At 35.6% G+C, this 23,954-nt stretch overlaps 2 protein-coding genes and 1 long non-coding RNA gene across 5 annotated transcripts; 2 read left to right on the top strand and 1 right to left on the bottom strand.

Annotated features, from left to right (window-relative positions):
• Nucleotides 1–564: 564 nt before the first annotated feature.
• Nucleotides 565–15,605, bottom strand: LOC126732653 (GDSL esterase/lipase At2g23540-like). Of its 3 annotated transcripts, none has more exons than XM_050435624.1 (6): nucleotides 15,211–15,605; nucleotides 14,918–15,048; nucleotides 14,511–14,759; nucleotides 13,723–13,978; nucleotides 13,377–13,391; nucleotides 565–907 (listed from the first exon to the last, which is right to left on the bottom strand). In XM_050435624.1, exons 1-6 carry the CDS (start codon nucleotides 15,539–15,541, stop codon nucleotides 699–701), a joined length of 1,191 nt encoding a protein of 396 aa, XP_050291581.1. In that variant the 5' UTR covers nucleotides 15,542–15,605; the 3' UTR covers nucleotides 565–698. The 3 variants fall into 3 exon arrangements, with proteins under 3 accessions (XP_050291581.1, XP_050291580.1, XP_050291582.1); XM_050435623.1 differs by having other exon boundaries at nucleotides 565–730; nucleotides 13,200–13,391; nucleotides 15,211–15,598; XM_050435625.1 differs by lacking the exons at nucleotides 13,377–13,391; nucleotides 13,723–13,978; nucleotides 14,511–14,759; nucleotides 14,918–15,048; nucleotides 15,211–15,605 and adding exons at nucleotides 1,266–1,521; nucleotides 1,974–2,222; nucleotides 2,382–2,512; nucleotides 2,674–3,024 and having other exon boundaries at nucleotides 565–922.
• Nucleotides 3,747–8,824, top strand: LOC126732655 (uncharacterized). Its single transcript, XR_007659517.1, has 2 exons — nucleotides 3,747–3,843; nucleotides 8,708–8,824. It is a non-coding gene; the product is annotated as an uncharacterized LOC126732655 (long non-coding RNA).
• Nucleotides 15,606–17,661: 2,056 nt separating the features above from the next.
• LOC126732652 (uncharacterized) lies at nucleotides 17,662–23,212 on the top strand. Its single transcript, XM_050435622.1, has 5 exons — nucleotides 17,662–18,110; nucleotides 18,782–19,018; nucleotides 20,395–20,478; nucleotides 21,526–21,655; nucleotides 21,733–23,212. The coding sequence occupies exons 1-5, from the start codon at nucleotides 17,815–17,817 to the stop codon at nucleotides 22,882–22,884; spliced, it is 1,899 nt and encodes a 632-aa protein (XP_050291579.1). The 5' UTR covers nucleotides 17,662–17,814; the 3' UTR covers nucleotides 22,885–23,212.
• Nucleotides 23,213–23,954: the final 742 nt, after the last annotated feature.

Below are 23,954 nucleotides of genomic sequence, written 5' to 3'. Positions count from 1 at the left end.
TTGACAAGGTACTATCCCACTAACAACCAATCATGCCTTGTCAAATTGTTCAGACAACAAAGAATAGCCAACCACCCAAAGAAACACGCTCAACCTAGGATCACCAAACTCTTACCATTTCTTTTTGTTTATTTATGATTTACTCATTGTTCCTATATGAACTCTCAAATGAAAACAAAGAGGCAAACGGTGGTGGATTTCAAATCCTATAAGAATTTTAGGATAATTCTACCATACACTTTTAATCAATTTTGAAATAAATAAATTAGAATTTACTACATAATTTATGTGATCGTCATTTTGGTATAAATTTTAAGTTATTAGCGATGTGGCAAAATTCAATTTGCTTATCTCAAGAACTCTATAACATTTTAATCCTATAAAAAAAATTAGCTAAAAATCATCAGTTGTGTTTCTCAATTTTTAATTACTAGTCATCAGATTTATTTCTCATTAACTTTAATGCTTGCAAGCAACATAGAACGTATTAGTCGCAACAATGAAAGAAATCAAAACAAAACAAAGAAGAAGAGAAGAATAAAGAGAGGAAATAGTTTGAAGTAATTAAGTAAGAAAAAAGAGCTTGTCTTTTGTAAACTTTATTTGATACAAGAGCAATAATTCAAACAAGATATTGGGTATTATTCAAAGGACATAGTACAAATGAGTGGACACCATTAATTTCATGGATATGAAAATTAGAGATCTCGAAGTTGTCTAAGATTCATAGGTGAGATGATTTTTGTGTCTCCATCGAGCAATTTCTTGGCGATGATAAGGTTGGTAGCTTCACTCGGATGATAAGGATCCCAGAACACATGTGAGGAGTGATCCGAGCACAAACTAGACGTGGGTCCGCATGGAATGATTCCCGCATACCGGCCCCCATTTCCACAACATGCTTTACCTGAAGTTGTAAATCCTGTACAAAAATGGACATAATCTTGTGATAAATACTATGTAAATAAGCTATTGAAAATTACAAAATACTCAAACAAACGCTAAGTAACATAATATTTTGTCCATTTAGTTTCAATTCTATCCTATTTATTAGAAGTACCATGTCTAACCCTAGATTCGCATGGGTGACATTTTTTTTTGCTATAGGAGCAAAAATTAATTATTATTATTTTTTTTTTATACCGGATTTACCTTAAATAACTTTTTGATAAAATATTATGTCAAATTAGGCCTAAAAGATTAGGCAAAATGATGCAGCAGTATTACATGGTTGGCAAATTGTATTAATGGTTCTTACTTCTTACCATAATTCTCATAGTTTATGATTATGTCCGACACCAAATCATACACATTTGCAAGAACAAATGTAGCTCCTGGGAGGTTTTCGTTTAATTCCGTGAGCAAATCCTTCAACTTAGCATTGTATTGAAGTGCTAGCTTGTTGGGTAATTCCACACATTCGTCTTCGTTTGATTGATATAGTGTCTTTTGATAAGGTATGCAGCCTATCGGTCCAACGTTTGCTATGACAATCTTTCGAGCATCTAGCTGGTATAGCCTCTGCCAATCAAACAAAAAATATAAGAGCATTAGTAGCAATTTGTACAGAAATTCATGTCTATTTTACATAATCACTTTTCAAAAATATTCATATTAGATTATCTATTTTAAAAGCTATTTCAATAAAATATTTATTTTTCATTCATATAACCATATTTTTTAAAACACCCATATCACTGACACACACACATATCAACTGCAAAAATGAATTGCGAAAAGAATAAAATATGCTTTTATACATGAGTAGTAGTAATGTAAATTTACACGGTACAGTAGCTGTGGACAAGATATGTATAATTTTAGACAAATTGATATGGACGATTTTTTAGGTTGATTGGCCAAAATTTTGCATTTATGTCATTTTACATTGACTGATGCAACGACTGTAGTAATCTTAAGAAACTATTCAAATACCAAATTAGTTGTTATTAAAGATGATTTGATTTACTTACGATAAGTTGGCCACTGAAGCGAGTGATCATGTCATTAATAAAAGCATCTGGGCTTTGAGTAATTCTTGATCCAATGGAGACGACTGGAAGAAGATAATTGTTTAGGAAATCATTTGCTCCAATTGTGACTGAAAAAATTGAAGTCTTCATTAAGAAATCTCTGGCCTGTGATGGACCCAACAAGCTGTCAATCTGTTTTCTAGTAATGTTGAAATAATCAACTTGGATATCCAATCCAAGCCGATTAGCCTGCACAACATTTGAGTCTTTAATTTAAAGGAACATGTTGATGTATCTTTTTGACTTTTTCCCAGCCAAAAGTTTTTTTTTTTTCAAAAAATGAAACAAACGAGTCAATAAATAAGAGAATTGAAAATTCTACAAAAGGTTTGAGTACTAAGTGCTGACAAATATTCTTCCACTTGCATTCAGAATTCCTCCTGCTCCTGATGCATAATTCACACCGTATAATATAGCTTTCCCAGTGGAATTTGGGGCCAAAAATGGGACCGCGTAGTTTGGTACTCCCAATTCTTCTCCTAAAAGGAATAAATTTTAAAAGGAAAAAAAAATCAAAATACAAACTATTTAAAAAGAAAAGGTATTTGCTATCCGTTTAAGAATTTAAGAATTTCTTTTATAAATCTAATGGTATACAAAATGTCATGTCATTTAAAATGTACCTAAGGAGAGAATTTACCTACGATATCACATATGGTTCTACCATTTGTATAACGGCCTGTTGGATTTCCTCCAGATGCTTTGAAATCAATTCCATTAGGTGGGATATTGGCCTTGGACAACGATGGTAAATAGTTATTGTTCCCTGCATCAACTATAGAATCGCCAAATATAAAAGAAGCTCCCAACCGTTCTCCTTTAGCAGCCTTTCCAATATAGCACCAAATGAAGAAGAAAACAACCAAGGCTGCAATATAAGATTTCATGGCTATGGCTTCTGAGTCCCCAAGTTAATGAGAACTAGGACTAAAGCACCATTGATAAGTAACTAGGCTAGAGGTAAGCATATAAGTACCTTCTTGTTTACAGAAGAAAGCATATTAAACCATAGATAAAACTTGTACGATTGTATAGAGTTGCGTTTGGTTTGACCCCTTTTGTAATGGGAAGGCGTAAGAAGTTGAAGGTACAAACTTTCATGCGGTAGTTCATCAACATTGGCGAAGTCTTCTCAACGTGTTAGAAATTTGTTGATTTTGCTTTGTGCAATAAGCACTTGGCCAAGTGCCCACATGAAGGTCAAAGATAGTGAATCAACTTAAACCATTGTGGCTCTATTCGGTTCACATTGATCCTATTCTGTCCACTTCGGTCTTATTCGGTCCATTCTGTCTATTTTGGTTCTATTCAGTACATTCTGTCCACTTTGGTTCTATTCAGTCCTCTTTACTTCTATGCGGTCCATTCTGTCCACTTTGATTCTATTCGGTCCAATTCAGTCCACATTGCTTCTATTCAGTCCACTTCGGTCCGGTCTCTCCACTTTGGTCCTATTCAGTCCTTTGAGATTTAATTTGGTCCTTTTCGGTCCACTTTGTCCTATTTGGTCCATTCAGCACTTCAGTTCATTTTGATCCACTTCAATCTGTTTTTGTACAATTACATCATGGGAAAAGACATGTTTGGGTTAAAAGTGTTGAAGATCAGTCTCAACATGATCAACACAGTAGTAAAGACTCAACACGCATTGTTTCACTTATCACTTAAGTCAATACGCATCGGTTTATTAATCTATGCAATGCACCGTTTTGGACTTAAACTAAGGACTTTATTCATCAACACAGAAACGGTGTCGTGTGACTGTGTGATCAAATGGAAGTTAATATTGGAGGGACTGTTAGTTAGAGAGGTGGTTATAGTTCCTGAATTCATGGAATTAGTTCCGTATAATCTGGATCTTAAGCTATTCAGTTTTAGGAAATGATTGTACTATATAAATAGTAGAATCCTTACTCAGATCATTATTCAGAAAAGCTTGTAATTCATTTCTTTGTTGGCTAATACAATCATCTTCAACCTCTCGTCTCTCTCTCTCTTTTCACTCTCTGTTTTCTTCTTTCTTTACTGTATATTGAATTTTCTCATGGTATCAGAGCCAATTGTCAGTGAAGCAATGGCTACAACAGCTTCAACAATGGCCTCTTCTTCAACGTCTTCATTAACTTCCAATTCTTCAGTGAATATACTCAATCAACCATTCCTCCTTCTCTCCAATATGGCCAATATGATGACCATAAAGTTGGATAATACAAACTATATAGTTTGGAAGCATCAAATTACAATGGTGCTCGAAACCTACTCTCTGTTTGAGTTGATTGAAGAACTACAGTTGATTCCCAAAAAATTTCTTAAAGATCTTTCTGGTTCATTTACCACTGTGGTGAATCCAGATTATTTGGTATGGAAATCAAAGGAAAAGACTTTATTAACATTCGTGAGCTCAACCTTGACTCCTTCCATTCTAGCACTCACTGTAGGGTGCTCGTCAGCTTTAGAAGTTTGGAAGGTCATGGAGAACAGATTCTCCTCCATTTCAAGGTCTCATGTCATGAACCTTAAAGGTGAGCTTCACAATCTTAAGAAAGGAGCTGAGTTTGTAGATGTATATCTGCAGAAAATCAAGGTCGTTAGAGATAAGTTGCTAGCTGTGGGAGTAATTGTGGATGATGAAGAATTGCTCCACATTACTCTCGAAGGACTCCCTAAGGAGTATCATGCCTTCAGATCAGCTATAAGAACTAGGAGTACTCTTTTGAGTTTTGATGAACTCTCCACTATGCTCAATGCAGAGGAAGAGTCCCTCAATGAAGGTTCTCTCAATGAAGGTTCTGATGTAAAAGACACTATTTTTGCTATGGCAGCAACAACTACTCCAAAACCTAACAACAATGGATTTAATCCATCTTCCAATAGAGGAAGGGGTAGAGGCAACTATAATAATAGAGGTGGCAGAGGTGGAAGAGGCTCATCTCATCAATCCTCTCAGTTCAATTAATTCAATCAATTTTAGCAACCTCAGCCTAATTCTAATGGAGTTAGGTCAGAAAGACCAATCTGTCAGATTTGTTGGAAGGTTGGCCACTCAGCACTTGATTGTTATCATAGGATGGACTATGCTTACCAGGAAAAGCATCCTCCTACAAAGCTTGTAGCTATGGCTACTGCATCAAATGCTTATGTCACTCAAGATCAACCTTGGCTTGCAGATAGTGCTGCTACAGATCATGTGACATCAAGTCTGAATCATCTTAGCTTTCCCAAACCTTACTATGGTCAAGATCAGATTACTGTGGGCAATGGACAAAACCTTCCTATCACACACCTAGGTAATGCTTCTCTTCCTGTCTCTCAATCCACACTTCTTTTAAACAATGTTCTTAGAGTCCCTTCCATTGCATCCAATCTTGCCTCTGTTCATAAAATTTGCCATGACAATAAGTGTTTCTGTTATTTTGATGAAAACATTATTTCAATTCAGGCTTTGGCCACGGGGAAAATACTTTACCAAGGCAGGAGTGAGGATGGTGTTTATCCAATCTACCCTCACAAAGCTACACAACTCTCATTGTCCTCTAAATCTTGTAATAGGGTGTCTAGTAGTTCTGTTTTCAATAAAACTCTTTGGCATTCAAGGCTTGGTCATCCTTCTGATCAAGTACTGAATCATTTTTTTCCTAATGCCAAACTTCATTTGAATAAGTGTACTGCTGTAGATAACTCTTGTACTCATTGTTTGTATGGAAAGATGCACAATTTACCCTTTCCTACTTCACAGTTTACAGCATCTAATCCATTTGAGCTTGTTCATTATGATATGTGGGGTCCTGCTCCAATGTGTTCAGTTAATGGCTTTAAATACTATGTTTTGTTCATTGATCATTACACCAGGTTTACCTGGATCTATTTGCTAAAATCAAAATCAGAGGTCTTTACCAAGTTTGTTCATTTTAAAGCTATGATTGAAAATCAATTTTCTGCTAAAATTAAAGTCTTTAGATCAGATGGAGGAGGTGAATACACCTCTACTGACTTCAAGACTTATCTTTTACAAAATGGTATTATTCATCATCTTTTTTGTCCCTATACTCCACAACAGAATGGACTGGTTGAGAGGAAACATAGGCACCTCATTGAAACCAATATTACCCTTCTGTCACAAGCCAAAATGTCCTCTTCCTATTGGTCTTATGTTGTCCTCATTGCAGTCACACTAATAAATTTGATGCCCACATCTGTGCTTAACTTCCTTTCTCCTTGGTCTACACTTTATGCTTCCCAACCTGATATCTCCCAACTAAAAGTGTTTGGGTGTGCCTGCTATCCTAATCTTAGGTCTTACACTCCTCACAAACTTGCACCCAGAACCAAAGAATGTATCTTTCTTGGTTATCCAGTAGGTACAAAGGGTTATCTGTGCTTTAATCTTGAAACCAAACACCTATATACCTCAAGACATGTTCTTTTTGATGAATCTAAATTTCTTTTCTCTTTCACCACTACTTCTCAATCATCAACTACCCCATCATCTGTTTTTCCTGATCTCACTTGGTTATCCAATCAATTGTTTCTCCACTCCACAAATAACTCTTCTATTCTAGGTCCACATCCTGTCTCCTCTACCATTTCCTCAATCCCATCTCCCACACATGTCTCTCCCTCCAATGCTTCTCAATCTCATCCTCCTGTCACTAGTTCCTAGCCTAACCCTCCTGACCCTGGTTCACAACCTAACCCTCATGTTCCTTGTCCACAGTATTCTATATTGACTTCACACCTCTCTGAGGTTGCTACTGATGCACTACCTCCCTCAGTCACTGCCACTACATCTATCTCAACCTTACAGCCCGTGCCCTCTATGCAAACTAATCAGCATTCTATGCAGACCAAATCTAAGAGTGGTATCTTTAAACCCATATCCAAGTTATGCTACAAGGCTGTCATAGATTACACCTTTACTGAGCCCCTTACCTATAAGATTGCTTCTCAATACCCCAAGTGGTGTGAAGCTATGGATGTTGAGTTCCAAGCTTTACAAAGGCAGCAAACTTGGTCCTTAGTGCCAGCCCCTCCTAATGTCAACCTTGTTGGCTACAAGTGGGTCTTCAAACTTAAACCGAACAATGATGGCTCCATTTCCAGATACAAAGCCAGGCTGGTAGCCAAAGGGTTTCATCAACAAGCTGGGATTGATTATCATGAAACATTTAGTCCTGTTATAAAGCTTGCTACAGTGAGACTGATTCTGGCTATTGCAGTGAGTTGCAATTGGAGTTTAAGGCAACTTGATGTATCTAATGCTTTCTTACATGGACTTCTTAAAGAGGATGTATACATGACTCAGCCTCCTGGTTATGTGGACTCTCATCATCCTTCCTTTGTGTGCAAGCTTCATAAATCCCTGTATGGTCTCAAACAAGCTCCCAGAGCTTGGTTTGAGAGGTTTACATTTCATCTTCTTCACTTGGGGTTCACTGCTTCTATGGCTGACAGCTTTCTCTTCATTTTTCATTCTTCTGGCACTATCATCTACCTGTTACTCTATATGGATGATATCATTGTTACAGGCAACAATTCTGCCCAAATGTCCTCCTTCATTGTTGCTCTTAGTCAAGTGTTTGAGCTTAAAAATTTAGGACCCTTGAGCTACTTCTTGGGCATTCAGATTTCTCCCACTAAGTATGGCATCACTCTCACTCAATCCAAATATGCTTCTGATATCTTGCACAGGTTCAATATGTCAAATTCTAAACCTGTCAAAACTCCTTGCTGCCCAGCCACTCATTTGGTCCCTCACACTAGTGTTTCTTTGGTTAATCCCACTGAATATAGAAGCCTAGTAGGTGCTCTCTAGTACCTCACTTTCACCAGGCCTGACCTAGCCTTTAGTGTCCAACAGCTATGCCAATTTATGAGCAAGCCAGTTTCTACACATATGGAGGCTGCTAAACGGGTTTTGCGATATGTTAGGGGTACCTTACATCATGGCATTTGTTTCTCCCTAGGTCCCTTGACCCTCACTGCTTTCTCTGATGCAAATTGGGTAGGGGACCCTACTGATAGACGCTCCACTACTGGCCTATTGGTCTTTCTTGGTCCTAATCCCATTTCATGGTTTGCAAAGAAACAGACCACTGTATCTCGCTCATCCACAGAGGCTGAGTACCGGGCTTTGGCAACCTTTGCTGTTGAGCTTTCCTGGCTTCGCATTCTTTTCAAGGAACTCAAACTTTACCTCCCTTATGTGCCTGTTATCTGGTGTGATAATATTTCTACCATTGCTCTTTCTGCAAATCCTGTATTTCACTCCAGAACCAAGCCCTTGGAGGTTGACTATCATTTCATATGAGAAAAGGTTCTTCGTAAAGATCTCTGTGTTGGTTTTATTTCAGGCACTGATAATTTTGCGGATGTGTTTACCAAGCCATTATCTGCTCCTCCATTTCTTCTTATTCGTTCCAAACTTCTAGTGGATTCATCCCCCAAGCGTTTGAAGGGGGATGTTGAAGATCAGTCTCAACACGATCAACACAGTAGTAAAGACTCAACACGCACTGTTTCACTTATCACTTAAGTCAATACGCATCGGTTTATTAATCTATGCAGCGCACCATTTTGGACTTAAACTAAGGACTTTATTCATCAACACAGAAATGGTGTCGTGTGACTGTGTGATCAAATGGAAGTTAATATTGGAGGGAATGTTAGTTAGAGAGGTGGTTATAGTTCCTGAATTCATGGAATTAGTTCCTTATAATCTGGATCTTAAGCTATTCAGTTTTAGGAAATGATTATACTCTATAAATAGTAGAATCCTTACTCAGATCATTATTCAGAAAAGCTTGTAATTCATTTCTTTGTTGGTTAATACAATCATCTTCAACCTCTCGTCTCCCTCTCTCTTTTCACTCTCTGTTTTCTTCTTTCTTTACTGTATATTGAATTTTCTCAAAAAGCACCTAATCTAAATTCAAATTTATTAATATATATATATATATATATTTCAATCTCGTAATATCTAAATTCTTAAACATATCATTTACTGTTGTTACACATTTGTTGAGTCACATTAATATAGCATTTCAGTCAACTTCAGTACGGCTAAATTTAAGTGAAAGTCTTTTTAAATATAAAAGGTTATGAATATACAAATATAATATTTACGACAGTTATTCATTTGTTTTAATGTCATTACTTTTAAATGAATTGCGTGAGGTTAATTATACATTTAAACAAAATGAATAAACGTATAATTTTTATTTAAATAAATTATTCAAATTATTCATTCTCTTAAAAGAAATTATCATAATAATCAAAATTCATGTCAAACTTATACTTTATACGTATAATTTATTCTCTAAATTTTATTAGAGAGAGGGAGAGAGAGAGAGAGAGAACTTGTGATAGGAAACTAAAAAATAACATGCCAAAACGTATGAACGCAAAATAAAGTTTTAAAAATTATAATGATTCATCAATATAAAATAGAGTTGCAAGATAGAATAAAAAAAATCAAGAGAAAGAGAATAACCCCTCTTTCAAGAGAGAATGTGAGAGAGAATAATAAGAATTTTATAGAAAATAATATGAGAAGAGAAAAAGTAAAAAAAATAAAAATATATAGTAACAAACTCCAAATTATCCAAGTCATGTTATGTTAAAATAATTTGGACTTTTTTTTTTTTTAATTATGAAATTACTAATGCACCATTACTTTTCTAACATGTCCCATAGTTAAAGGCAAAAAGGTAAAACATTTATTTTCCTTTCTATTCTCTTTGAAAACCAAACAAGGGAAAGTAATATTTTCTTATTTGTTTCCTTTCGTTTCCTTCCCACATCCAACCACACGGACAAATATTTTTCGTTTCATTTCTTTACAATTTCCCTTCCCTTTTCCCAAGTGCAACCAAATGCTATGTTAATGCTACTATTCAACCAATATAGTACTGGACCTATTGGTGGAGATGAGCCTGGGGCACCTATGCTTGGCTACTCCATATTTTTGGGCCAAGGCCTATGGATCGTTCAACCTGAAATCGTGCTCTCAGTTTGACAAAGCACCTTCCCGCCTTGACATAGATAAATTAACTACCAATCATTCCTTGTCAGATTGTTCAGATAATAAAGAATAGCCAACCACTCAAAGGAATACGCTCAACCTAGGATGGCTAAGAATAGCCAAACATAGGTGTGGGGTCCATGTGTCAGTGAGACACATGTTTTATGTGCTCGGTGCATGAGATACCGTCACGATCACCAAACTCTTACCTTTTCTATTTGTTTATCTATGATTTACTCGTCTCATTTTCTTTATGAACTCTCAAACTAAAACTAAGAGGCAAACAATGGAATTCAAATATTATAAGAACTTTAGGATAATTCCACTGTACACTTTTTAGAATCATATTTATTAATTTTGAAATAAATAAATTAGAATTTACTACATAGTTTATGCTATCATCATTTAGGTATAAATTTTAAATGATTAATGATGTGGCAAAATTTAATTTGCTTATTTCAAAATGATAGATTCGATTTTAAGAACTTTTTTTTTTTGGTTAAACAGGTACTTGATTAAACAGAAAAGCAACTACAAAAAGGCCACAGAGGCCAAAGTGTTGGCAACATGCCTATAATAATACAGACCATTCCTATCAGCTTCAAGCAATATATTTAAATCATCAGAGGGAGAGGTATCAAACACAACAAAATTCTCCAACAAGGAACAACCCCTCTTAGCCAAAAGATCGGCGCATTTATTCGCCTCTCTAAACACATGTCCCACCCGAACTTGCCTGAACCTGGCCATGAGACACCTGCAATCACACAGCAAAGTAGTATAATTTCTATTAGGACAGTTTGTGTTTTGAAGCATTTCCACAATCACCTTGGCATCAAGTTCTATTTCCAACTGGCTTATTCCCAATTGAATGGCCAAATTCAGGCCATCACGCAGTGCCCACCACTCAGCCATGACACTAGTAGTATGCCCAATTGATCTTGAAAACCCCTTAACCCAGTCTCCATGGCAGTCCCTAATAACTCCTCCACCACCGGCCTTACCTGGGTTTCCACATGACGCTCCATCTGTGTTAAGCTTATGCCAACCACCTAATGGCTTAGTCCATCTGACAGGGATAGCAATTCTGGCAGCAACTTGGCAGCTTTTACTCACACAGAAAAAATACTCCCTTGCTTGAACAATACACTCTTTATCCAACCTGGGATTCGGAATGGTGTTTTCAAACACTACTTTATTCCTATTCTTCCATAGACACCAAACCGCAAAAACAAACAAAATACTCCAAGGAACAGATGTATTGTGCCTAATTGTGCTTAAACAATTTATTTTAAGCCAAGTTTCAAAGTCTTCATTGAAGGAGGTTATGTGTGAGGCAGGTACACCCAATCTATACCACAGGTCCCGAGCAACTTCACACTCTCGAAGAAGGTGAACAATGGTTTCCTCATGCCGAATACACAATGGACAATTCTTACCACAATTTATACCTCTAGCTGTCAGCACACTTTTAACAGGAATACTACCATGAAAACATAGCCAAAGAAAGCTTATGATCCTTGGAAGTGCATCAAGTTTCCAAAGCCACTGCCCTTGAAACTGATTTTCAGTTGCGCTATCTTCATTAGCTAGCTGGTAGGCCAAGTTTGTGGAAAAAACTCCATCTTTGGAGTATTTCCACATGATAAAATCAGTCCTATTTCCAAACAACTGAACTGGAACAGCTTTAATCTTATTTTTTATTGAATTCGGCAACTCAAAGGAAAGGAGATCCCATCTCCATTCATTTCCATGGCACAAGTCCGCCACTGTTAATCCTTGATCTCCTTGCCTTAAGGGTCCTTCTATCATGCCTCGGAGAGAATCACCGTTAATCCAATTATCCAACCAAGCCTTGACCCCGTGGCCATTACCTATTCCCCAACAAATCCCTTTCATAAAAATGGGAAACCCCAAGCTGATAGCTTTCCAATTAGGTGATGAAGGCAGAATTTTCGGGTTCCTTGACCTCATTCTCGAAGAGGAGCAATACTTTTTAAGTAATACCTCAGCCCACGGAGCATTTTGTTCATGGTACATCCTCCAATTTAATTTTGAAAGCAAGGTTATATTTTTTGCCCTGGCCGCTTGTATCCCTAAACCCCCTTCTTCTTTGGGCCTAACAATTTTGCTCCAACCCACCACGTGCATTCTCTTTTTTTCACTCGTGGAGCCCCATAGAAAATCCCGATTAACTTTATCTAATTTTTCACATATATGGACTGGTAAAGCCACCCCTTGCATCACATAATTTGGGACGGCTGACATCACAGACTTAATCAACACCGTCCGACCAGCAAAGGAGAGGTATTTAGCCTTCCACCCCGCCAATTTGCTCATAACCTTCTCCACTATAAATTTGTAAGGATTCCTCGCAACCCCTCTATGCCTTATCGGGAAGCCCAGGTACTTCCCAATATCATGAGTCTCCCATATGCCCAATTTATCACAAACTTCCTCCTTTAGGCTTTCATTAACATTTGGAGAAAAGTATATACGGGACTTTTCCGAGCTAATTTTTTGCCCAGATTCTGCACAAAATTTCTCAAGCACTTCTAATATTGCTTCACAGGCAGCGAGGTCAACCTTGCAAAATAAAATGATATCATCCGCGAAAAGAAGGTGGGAGAAGCCCAAGTTTTCCTTGGAGGCCTTCAAAGGGGTCCAATATCCATCCACACATTTCTGCTCAATAAGGTGGCTTAAATACTCCATCCAAGTTTTCCTAAGAACTTTGTGGTTGCATTACTTTAAGAACTCTATAAGATTTTAATCCTATATAAAAATTAGTTAAAAATCATCAAACTTTATAAGATTTTAATCCTGTATAAAAGATTTTAATCCAATTTATTTCTCATTAACTTTAATGCTTGCAAATTTGCAATTAAACAACATAGAACGTATAAGTCGCAACAATGAAAGAAACCAAAACAAAACCAAGAAGAAGAGAAGAATAAAGGGAGGAGATAGTTTGAAGTAATTTAGTAAGAAAAAAGAGATTGTCTTTTGTAAACTTTACTCGATACAAGAGCAATAATTCAAACAAGATATTGGGTAACATTCAAAGGACATAGTACAAACTAGTGGACACCATTAATTTCTTGGAAATGAAAATTAGTGATCTCGAAGTTGTCTAAGATTCATAGGAGAGATGATTTTTGTGTCTCCATCAAGCAATTTCTTGGCTATGATAAGGTTGGCAGCTTCACTTGGATGATAAGGATCCCAGAACACATGCGAGTCGCGATCTGAGCACATGCTAGATGTAGGTCCACATGGAATGATCCCCGCAAACTGACCCCCATTTCCACAGCATGCTTTACTTGAAGTTGTAAATCCTGTACGAAAATGTATATAATCTTGTAATAAACATTATGTAAATAAGCTATTGGAAATTACAGAGACAAATGCTAAGTACCATAATATTTTGTCCATTTAGTTTCAATTCTGTCCTATTTATTAGAAGTACCATGTCTAATCCTAGATTCACATGGGTGACATTTTTTTTGCTATAGGACCAAAAAATAAAAAGAAATTAACTTTTTTTTTACTGTGTTTACCTTAAATAACTTGTTGATCAAATATTATGTCAAATTAGGCCTAAAAGCTTAGGCGAAATGATGCAGCAGGTTACATGGTTGGCAAATTGTATCAATGGTTCTTACTTACCATACTTCTTATAGTTTGTGATTACGTCCAACACCAAATCATACACATTTGCAAGAACAAATGTAGCTCCTGGGAGGTTTTCGTTTAATTCAGTGAGCAAATCCTTCAACTTAGCATTGTATTGAAGTGCTAGCTTGTTGGGTAATTCCACACATTCGTCTTCGTTTAATTGATTGATTGTCCTTTGATAAGGTATGCAGCCTATCGGTCCAACGTTCCCAATGACAAACTTTCGAGCATCTAGCTGGTATAGCCTCTGCCAATCATACACACAAATAAGAGCATTCGTATCAATTGATGCAATAATTTATGTCTATTTTAAAATGATAATCTATTTTTTTCTATTTTATACAAACATTTAAAAAAAAAAAAAAAAAAACTCATATCAGATTATTTACTGTAAAAGCTATTTCAATAAAATATTTATTATTCATTCACATAATCATTTCTTTTAAACACTCGTATTACTCTCACACACCAACCAAAAAAGTGAATTTAGAATTGAATAAAATAAGCCTTTACTTTACACATAAGCAGTTGTGTATATTTACAAGGCAATTGTAGCTATGGATAAGATATGCATATTTTTAAACAAAGTGATGTGAATGATTTTTTGGGCTAATTAGCCAAAATTTTGCATTTATGCAATTTTAGTATTTTACATTGAATGCAACTGCTCTAATAATCTTAAGAAACCATTCAAATAGTTCATCAAAAAAAGAAAAAGAAAAAAAGAAACCATTCAAATACCCAATTAGTTGTTATTAAAGATGCTTTAATTTACTTACAGTAAGTTGGCCCCTGAAGTGAGTGAGCATGTCATTAATAAAAGCATCTGGGCTTTCAGAAAGTCTTGCCCCAATGGAGAGGACAGGTAGAAGATAATTGTTTAGGAAATCATTTGCTCCAATTGTGACTGAAAAAATTGAAGTCTTCATTATGAAATCTCTGGCCTTTGATGGACCCAACAAGCTGTCAATCTGTTTTCTAGTAATGTTGAAATAATCAATTTGGATATCCAATCCAAGCCGATTAACCTGCACAACAGTGAGTCTTTAATTTAAAGGAACATGTTGATGTATCTTTTTGACTTTTTCCCAGCCAAAAGTTTTTTTTTTTTTTCAAAAAATGAAACAAACGACTCAATAAATAAGAGAATTGAAAATTTACGAAGGGTTGAGTACTAAGTGCTAACAAATATTTTTCCAGTTGCATTCATAATTCCTCCTCCTCCTGATGCATAATTCACACCATGTAATATAGCGTTCCCAGTGGAATTTGGGGCCAAATATGGGACTGCATAGTTTGGTTGTCCCAATTCATCTCCTGAAAGGGATAAATTTTAAAAGAAAAAAAAAAAATCAAAATGCAAAATATTTAAAAAGAAAAGGTTTTATTATCCGAAATTAAGATTTTATTTTTTAAATCTATTAGACTGCAAAATGTTATGTCATTTAAAATTTTAAATGTACATAAGAGAAAACCTACCTATGATATCACCTATGGTTCTACCATTTGTATACCGGCCGGTAGGATTTCCTCCGGATGCTTTGAAATCAATTCCATTAGGTTGGATATTTGCCTTAGACAACGTTCGTAAAAAGTTATTGTTCCCTGCATCAACTAGAGAATCGCCAAAGATAAAAGAAGCTCCCGACCCTTGACCATTAGCAGCCTTTCCAATATAGCACCAATTGAAGAAGAAAACAACCAAGGCTGCAATATAATATGATTTCATGGCTTTGGCTTCTGAGTCCCCAAGTGAATGAGAACAAGGATTAAAGTACCTTTGGTAAGTAACAACGCAAGTGGTAAGCATATAAGTACCTTCTTGTTTAGAAAAGAAAGCAGATTAAACCATAGATGAAACTTGTAAGCTTGTATAAACAGTTGCATTTGGTTTGACCCCTTTGTAATGGGGAAGGAGTAAGAACCAGTTGGAGGTACAAACTTTCATGTGGTAGTTCATCAACATTGGCGAAATCTTCTCTAAGTGTCAGAAATTTGTAGATTTTGCTTTGTGCAATAACCAATCGGCCATGTGCCCACATGAAGAAGGTCAAAGAGAGTGAACCAACTTAAACCATTTGTGGCGTATTATGAAAAGAACGTTGTAGGGGGACTTAGGTGCTGTTTAGTTGAGTTGGGACACCAATAAAATTTATACAATTTTGAAGGATTAATTTAACAATTTAATTGAAAAAAATACCAAGATGTTGGAATATTAAAACTGATTCTCAATGATACTCTACTAGTCTATCAAAGAAAAACAAAATTGATACTTCTTCACAAGGGATGAATATGTTTCTGGATGGATCATTTGTGTGTTTGATACTGGCCCTACTGGGCCTCTCAAAAGGCTTTGGGATTATTTGGGTTTTAACCAGCTTGATCGATATTGCCTTTGGGCCCAAAAAGAAAAAGTCCATGACCAATTTTTATTTCCCTCCTAGTCAGCATGGACAATATTTGTCTGGAAAAATAATGAAAATGGATGAAGTCTAATAAAATTGAAGGGGTGGATGCTTTCAGCTTAATAAATCAAGAATTCAAGTTATCTAAGTCTGTTGGAAGTAATAACTAACAATTACAATTACAAGTATTACTCTTTTCTTTCATTTTCATTTAGTTTTTGATAATTAAATTATTATGATAAATGAAGGAGGTGATCTCTAATACTCGTCATAAAAGAAACCAAAAAATACCATTGAACAAACTATAAGGCTTTTCGCCAATGAGTTGCAAGGCAATTTTGTGGTGAAAAAAGAAGTGAAAGAAAACATACTTTTTTTTCTAATTGGGTGAAGAAAGAAAAATATCAATCCAACATTTCAATCAATTTTGAACAAGTGAATTGGATAAATTAATATTAATATATTTTGAGATTTATTTAAATTATTAATGACTTGATAAAATTCAAACCCATACCTAATAAATTGATAAATTTTAATAAATAAATATCCAAAAATTTAAAGAATCTTAATCCACCTCATCACCAACCTTCCTACCTAATAAATAATGGTGAGTTTGAGTTAGTTTTTTTTGTTCATTTAATATATTAGCTTTTTTGTTTATTTAAATTTTTTTTATATTTTATTCTTTCCTAAATATGATTATACATTTATCATGAGTCTTGTAATATAATGATGTTGTCTGCTTTCCTTCTTTAGGAGAACTAGGGTTTAAATCTCATTTTCCCTAACCATCAAGTATACCAAAAAAAAGAAAAAAAGAAAAAGAAAAAAGAATGTATGATTTCATTTTTAGCCAGTCTCACACTCTCATTTATATCATAAAAGGTAGAATTTTGATAAAGCACCTTAAGTGTAGGCGTGTAGTATATTGAGTCCATTAATTAAATTCAAACACGACGGTTAGCCTTCGTTTTTAGTTAGCTCTCTTTCTCTCATGTCAAACATCAGGGAAATGCTTTTGCACATTATTCTAAATAAGAAAGGTATTGAAGTTAATGATCTTATAGCATATGGTGTTGAAGTTAATGATCTTATAGCATATGGATAGAAGATATTCGTCCAAATCTTAATTTTGTATTGCTACTTGATCTGTCTTGATCGCTCTATTTTTGTCTTTCAATAAAATTTCATTACCCTTTTCTAAAAAAAATAAAAATTGAAACACATAAATATTTTGAATTTTATTGTCATCGGAAAATATAACTGTGTTTGTGTTTAATAGGTTAATACTCAATACAATCATGTATTTGAATTTAATCGAAAATATTTTAATGTATTTCGCCTAAGATATTGTACTAAAATTTTATCAATTACAGCATATAATGTATTTGAAATTTTTTTTTTTCCATTTTAAAATTTTGTTATTTTATAAGAAAAAGAATAAAATATTGGTACGTGGCAAGTTAAATAAAAAAGATGGGTGAAACAATAAATAAATAAATAAACAGCAAAATATTAAATTTGTCCCTATCCCCAACTTTACTTTCCCAGTTTCCCTCGCTCCACTCTCTAGTCCACACCCTGTATTTTCAGACTCCGAAGTCCAAACCCTTCTATTCGACCGTTAGAGATTCAAATCACACCCACAAAGAGAGAGAGAGAGTTCATTGGCGACACAATGCGAAAGAGAAGTGAAGCTATAGAATCCCCTGCAAATACTATCGAAGAAATCCAAAATGGCGAACCCCAGAGCAGCCAAACCCAGAAAGCGTCTCAGTACGAGCTATCCAGAGAGCAAAGGATCAAAGAAAACCTCGAGAGAATGCAGAAGCTGGGCATTCTCGACCTCTCTCTCAAGCTCAAGTCTGTGATTCCCTCTAACACTAAGCGCAACCCAAGGAACCACAACAACTGTACAACTACTCCTCGGCCCTCTCCTGCGCCGCCATCTGGACCCACTCGCCGCTCTTCCCGGTTTTTCTATCACTCCCTCTCTTCTTGTTTAAGAACATATTTGTATTTAAAAAAAAAAACTTTTGGCTTAAATTTAGAAGCTGAGACACAATGGAATATGAAAAGTTTAAGTCTTTTGTAGGAGAAATTATATATTAAAATTTAAAACCCAATACTTTTATAAACTTTTCGATTCAAACCATAAATATATATATTGTTGTACTAGATAATGCTTAAACAAGGTGATGTCTTAAACAAAATGATGCCGTGTAGTTACTTAAATACTATGTGCTGATTATATATGAAGTTATGAACATTATTTCACTTCAAGTTACATGATGTTTCAATGTTTGTCTTTTTAAAAACATTCTTCAATTAATGGCTTCATGCGTAGTGGCTTTATGGTTTGAAAATTTGAATTGAAACTTTTTTTGAAGTGCATTGTTTAATTTGAAACTTTTAAAAGTGTGGGTTTAAATTTAATTTGAAACCGCCTCTAAACTATGGGACTTAAAGAAGGATGCCAAATTTTGATAGACTGTTATGTGTTTGTGATTCTGAATGCTAAATGGGTCTAATTTTTTATTTTTATTTTTTTTAACAAGAATATGATTTGATTTTTTAATGAATTTAATTCTGTTTTTGATGGGACATTTTCTGATTTTATTTTATTTTTAATTGTGGAGATTTAGGTTGAAGAATGGGACACCAGTTAGCTATGCAGAAACGGAAATCGTGAAGAAGCGTAAGTCTTTGCAAGATGATGGTGTATTGTTGGAAGAGGGTTCGAAGCCAGAGGTTTACACTGAAGAGCATGAGAAGCGGTTGGGCAACACTGAGAAGAGCTGGACATTATTTGTGGATGGTTATGGCAAGGATGGAAAGAGAATTTATGACCAAGTTAGGGGAAAGACTTGCCATCAATGCAGGTCTGGTGGTTCTTTCAATTGCTGCTGTATTTTTTTGTCTAACAAATTACAATTTTGGTCTGGTTTTTAGGTAGCTGAAATTTAAGCTGATAATATGTGAAGTAAAAGACTTTGCTTACCAAAATTGCTAGTAGTTAATAGGATAATACCACAAACACATTTTGAATGCCTCCCATCTTTTTTGATATTGATAAATTTTAGCCTAAGAAAGTTCTAAAACTTTTATTAATATAATGAAAACTAATAAATTAGGAGAGCAGATGTATGTCACAACTTGAGAAAACATTAGTCACATATGCTCCATATCCCGATAGGACTAGTCAAGTTATAATTGGGAGTCCTCGTAATTGGTTTTGTAGCCTAGTCAAGTTACATTGTACACATTCTATGTGGGACTCATTAACGCACACTCAGACAATCAAATCAAACATGATTCAGAAAATTTGGGCAATCACAATATAAGAACAAGGATTTAAACAAGATCAATCAGGAAGGAGAATGGCCTAAGTTTAATAAAATAATAATGCTTATATACTCATGTACAGACAGCGGCTAAAGTAGTGGGATGGTGTGGCCTAGTGGAATTATTGCAGACAAAGTGCTGGATATGGTAGTGGTATTTAGCTCTTTGGAGGGATATGTGGTGGCTGATGCATTAGACTGTCGCAATGTGCTGGGGATGACTTTCTAACTGTTGGGCTAGGGAAAGATTGGATTTAATTTAAATTTTTCTTGAAATGGATTAATAGAGTTTACTGTAGATATAGTGTCACGAATGAGGTTATCATTTTTCTTCTTATTAATTCTCTAAAGCAACTTTGACACCTTTTGTAATACTTGCAAAAGCAAAGTTTACAATCTTTAATTGCGTTTCAAAATTACAAGTTTGTCAACTAACTTTTTCACTTACGAAAGTGTAAGTTATGCTTTATAATAATATAGAAGGTACTTATTTATAATAAAACTCTTTCCCTTCTTACCAAACAAAATAATAATAATAATAATATAGAAGGTACATTAATCTGTTTTATTGATGGGATGCTTGGCTTTTTATGCTTGGCAAAAATATGCTTAGCTGGAGGACTTGTTTCACTTAGTGTCTGAAGTATCCTTTCTGGCAATAAATCTATTAGTTAGGAGAAACACCAAGAGCAGGTAAAATAAAAATAAAATATAGAAAAGTGTATTTTATATTATACATCCTTCTTGTAACTTATTTTAGTTTAGGATTTTTTTTTTAATCCCTATTCAAGTTTTAGGATTTCCTCTTGCATTTTATGTTCTTGTTTTATATGGTTTTTATCAGATTTATATCCTTGGCCTGAAATAGTTGTGTGTAGTTTCAATTATTCTTAAGATGAAATGCGGTTTTACAGGCAGAAAACTCTTGGCTATCGGACTCAGTGTTGCAAATGCAACATGGTCCAAGGGCAGTTCTGTGGAGATTGTTTGTATATGAGGTATGCTCTATTCAACATTCTTTTATGTGCTTAAATGTACCATAATTAAATCCTGATAGTATGAAATACGTTTTTATTGTACATGTTTACAATGTTAGAGCCTAATAAGCAATTACTGCATAACACCTGGCACAATCTCTCTATGGCACCTTCCTGCTTATTGTTACCTTTATTTTTGTCTTTGAATGTCTTCGAGCATTGTCAATCAATTCTGCTAAATTTATCACTTCCTGGCGCTACTTACCAGGTTACCAATTATGCACCTTTCTGTAATTTAAATTGATAAATCTTCTTCTTCTTTTCTTCTGTTTTTTTTTTGGTTTCCCCATCTTAGAATCTTTATATGCATTGCTACATGCTCATTCTGCTATGATTATTTTAAGAACGTAATATCGGTTTCTTATTATAGGTGCCAAAACAAACCATGCTGAGCATAGGCTGGGGTGTTCACTTGAACCTGATAATGAAACTCAGACAGTTGACATGTTTGGGCTTGTTAACAAGATAGTTAGCTAGTTAACAAGGCAACTCTCAGCATATGCTGGCAGATTCATTTTAAGCCCATGTACAACTCCATTCTACCCATAAGCATAGCTAGGTTTGTTGTTGTCATACATACATAGGTTGATTGGTGAGCAGTGATTGCTAGAAGAACCTCTCAAATTCTGCTTTTTATTCTTTCCATGTTAAACAATCACCAAGAGAAATAATGAAAAATACATTGGAGATCATTTAAGTCTGCTTACTTGAACCCCCAGCCACCCTTCAATCACTTGAGCACTATAAAAATATCCCAATTTTTGTAGATATAGACCCACTTGTGCTCACATGTTTGGCTTGTGTAGACCTACTTGTAAATTTATCCTTCATATTAACGTCTTCTGATTTCTCAGCACTGTGAAGGGCGTTATTTGCATGCTGTAAATGGAGTCCTTGAGATACCTGATCACTTTTTGTGTAATGTAAAATCTGATGCCCCCATTCCCTCTCCCCCCCCCCCCCCCCTCCCTTTTTTTTTTTTGGCTTTATCTCTTTTCTTTTCTACAGATACGGGGAACACGTACTTGAAGCCCTGCAAAACCCTAATTGGATTTGCCCTCCCTGTCGTGGAATCTGCAACTGCAGTTTGTGCCGGCAAGCTAAAGGATGGCCTCCCACTGGTACTCTTTATAAAAAGGTTATCTTCTCAACCATGCCTTCCCTCCCTCTCTCTCAGTGTTGAATTGGCTAAGCTTAATTTTGTCCACCCTCCAGATATCAAAATTGGGCTTCAAATCTGTTGCGCACTACCTCATTCAAACTCGACGCTTACAGACAAATTTGGATAAAAATGCTGATGTTACCAAGCAAGTTTCTGCAAAGAGGTCGCTGCCATTCTCAGATGTTGAAGTAGAGTCTGAGGGATCTCTCAAGGTTGAAAGTATTCACCTTGGATCATTTAAGTCTCAATCTGAAGCCAAAAGTGAGGATAAGTTTGAGGGTGAGAAACAGACTAGTCCAATTCCAGGTACTAACAATCAAGTTTCTGCTAGGAGGTCATTACCCTTTTCAGATATAGGAGTGCAGTCTGTGAATCTGACTTCTGCAGAGGTTGAAAATGGGGTTGATGATCTCCCTGGGTTAGCAAAGCCTCAAACTGGAAACAGCACAGATGACCAGTTCAAGGGTGAAAAAGAGAAGGAACCTCATTTTACAGACAAAGAACATGGTGATAGAAATAATGATTTGAAAAGTTCCTCAAAGCTAAAAAAGAAGCATGCACTCCCCATTGTACCAAGCCCCGATAGTATTGCTGGAATATTAAGGCAGAAGCGCAGAATAAGCAATGACCGTGATGATAAGCAGTTACCAGGGGTTAGTGAGAAAATTGCAGACATCAAGCAGGATGTACCAGCAAGTGGTGTAGATGAAGAGGAGGAAATGCATTCTAAAGAAAGTGTGGATGACGATAATACTATTGCATCAGAGAGAAGTCCAAAGCATAAGAAGCCTGCTCCTGCTGCTGAACCAAGCCACAGGCACAATGAGTTAGGAATGAATGGGAGAATTTTAGATATTAAGCAGGCTGTAAACAAGTCACCGGCATCAACCGCATCCATTCCTGCCTCACTAAGTATTGCTGGAAGATTGAGGAAGAAGCGCAGAATAGGAAATGGCCATGATGATAAGGGGTTACCAGGGGCTAGTGAGAAAATTGCAGATATCAAGCAGGATGTAACTTTTTCACAAGAAAGCGGTGTAGAGGAAGAGGAGATGCCTTCTAAAGAAAGTGAGGGTGGTAATGATAATATTGAATCAGAGATAAGTCCAAAGCAGTCTGAAAACAAGTCACCAGCATCTTTTGCATTCGTTCCTGCTGCACAAGGTATTGCTGGAAGATTGAGGTCTAGATGCAAAACAAACTGAAAATTCCTCCTCTTTTGTCCTTTTGCTGAAACTTCTCTCTCCAAATTTTCTTCCCTTATTCCTGGAGAGGATTGAGTTCAGTATTTTTGCCTTTTCACATGTGACAGAACTGCCTAAAATTGCAAAAAACAATGTTTTGGTAGGCTTCAGCCGATTTGCAACATTTTGGTTCTGTCCGTGTTCTACTCTGTCATGATGCAGTTAAACATGTAGTTTGTCAGCGACTCAGCAGCATCAACTTTTAGATTATCATCTAATTTGAGCAGCATCATTATGTATTTGTAATTCTATTGTTCTTAAATATTTGCTTGGCCTCGTTGTTGCATCACGTAGGGATAACATATATATGTATGATTTACAAATTGCTATATTACTTGTTTACATGTGTGTTAATGAAATAGAACTATAGCCACTGAATAAATTTTAACAAACAGACTATTTTGCCCAAGGCATTGCCATTACTAGAAATCGAAAACAAAACAATAATGTTAATAACACCACCTTAGACATAGAAATGTGCCGAATTTTGCTACTCATTGTTTGTGTCAATAGTCGATATATCCCACATGACCTCCCTTCTCTCTTTTTTATTTGGGTCTGAACCTCCATGCTGATGAGTATGACATTAGGCCTTTCTGGCCCATTTGTTGAGTGAATTTTAGTGGGTGTTTTTATTTTGCTTATCCTTACATTCGGCTAAGTATAACAGGCTATACAGAAAGTAACTTTATACAAACCCAATTTGTACCATGGGCCATTGCCATGGACTTTAACTCTTTTTTACTCTTGTGGGCTCATCCCTATGGACCCTATCTCATCTATCCCTTCGTGAGTGTTCAAAGGAGAAAAGGATGGAGATGGCTGGTCACTAAACTTGGTATCTTCGTCTTTAATAAATTTTCCCTGTTCACCAAAAAAGAAAAGAATAAAAAAATCCCAGCCTTTGACCCAAAGAAAGAAGCAACACCATTACCATTTTTTTCCAAGTATAAGAAAATTATACTACTACATGTTCCTATCAAAAAATAAAATTCCATGTCGTTTTAGACAGTGATGTAGTGGTCATGAAG

The sequence above is a fragment of the Quercus robur genome, chromosome 6, assembly GCF_932294415.1.
Source record: "Quercus robur chromosome 6, dhQueRobu3.1, whole genome shotgun sequence".
NCBI classification, from domain to species: domain Eukaryota; kingdom Viridiplantae; phylum Streptophyta; class Magnoliopsida; order Fagales; family Fagaceae; genus Quercus; species Quercus robur.
The sequence above is the reverse complement of the archived record's forward strand: the minus strand, read 5'-3'. Positions and strand labels throughout refer to the sequence as shown.

Bases quoted from the DNA above. Each gene is read 5' to 3' on its own strand.
- LOC126732652 (XM_050435622.1), top strand. From the start codon at position 17,815: ATGCGAAAGAGAAGTGAAGCTATAGAATCCCCTGCAAATACTATCGAA. The intron at 18,111-18,781 runs GTTTTTCTATCA...GTGGAGATTTAG, and splicing joins CCCACTCGCCGCTCTTCCCG to GTTGAAGAATGGGACACCAG. The intron at 21,656-21,732 runs GTTATCTTCTCA...TCCACCCTCCAG, and splicing joins CTGGTACTCTTTATAAAAAG to ATATCAAAATTGGGCTTCAA.
- LOC126732653 (XM_050435624.1), bottom strand. From the start codon at position 15,541: ATGCTTACCACTTGCGTTGTTACTTACCAAAGGTACTTTAATCCTTGT. The intron at 15,049-15,210 runs GTAGGTTTTCTC...TATCCCTTTCAG, and splicing joins AACCATAGGTGATATCATAG to GAGATGAATTGGGACAACCA. The intron at 13,979-14,510 runs GTAAGTAAATTA...TATGATTGGCAG, and splicing joins ACTTCAGGGGCCAACTTACT to AGGCTATACCAGCTAGATGC.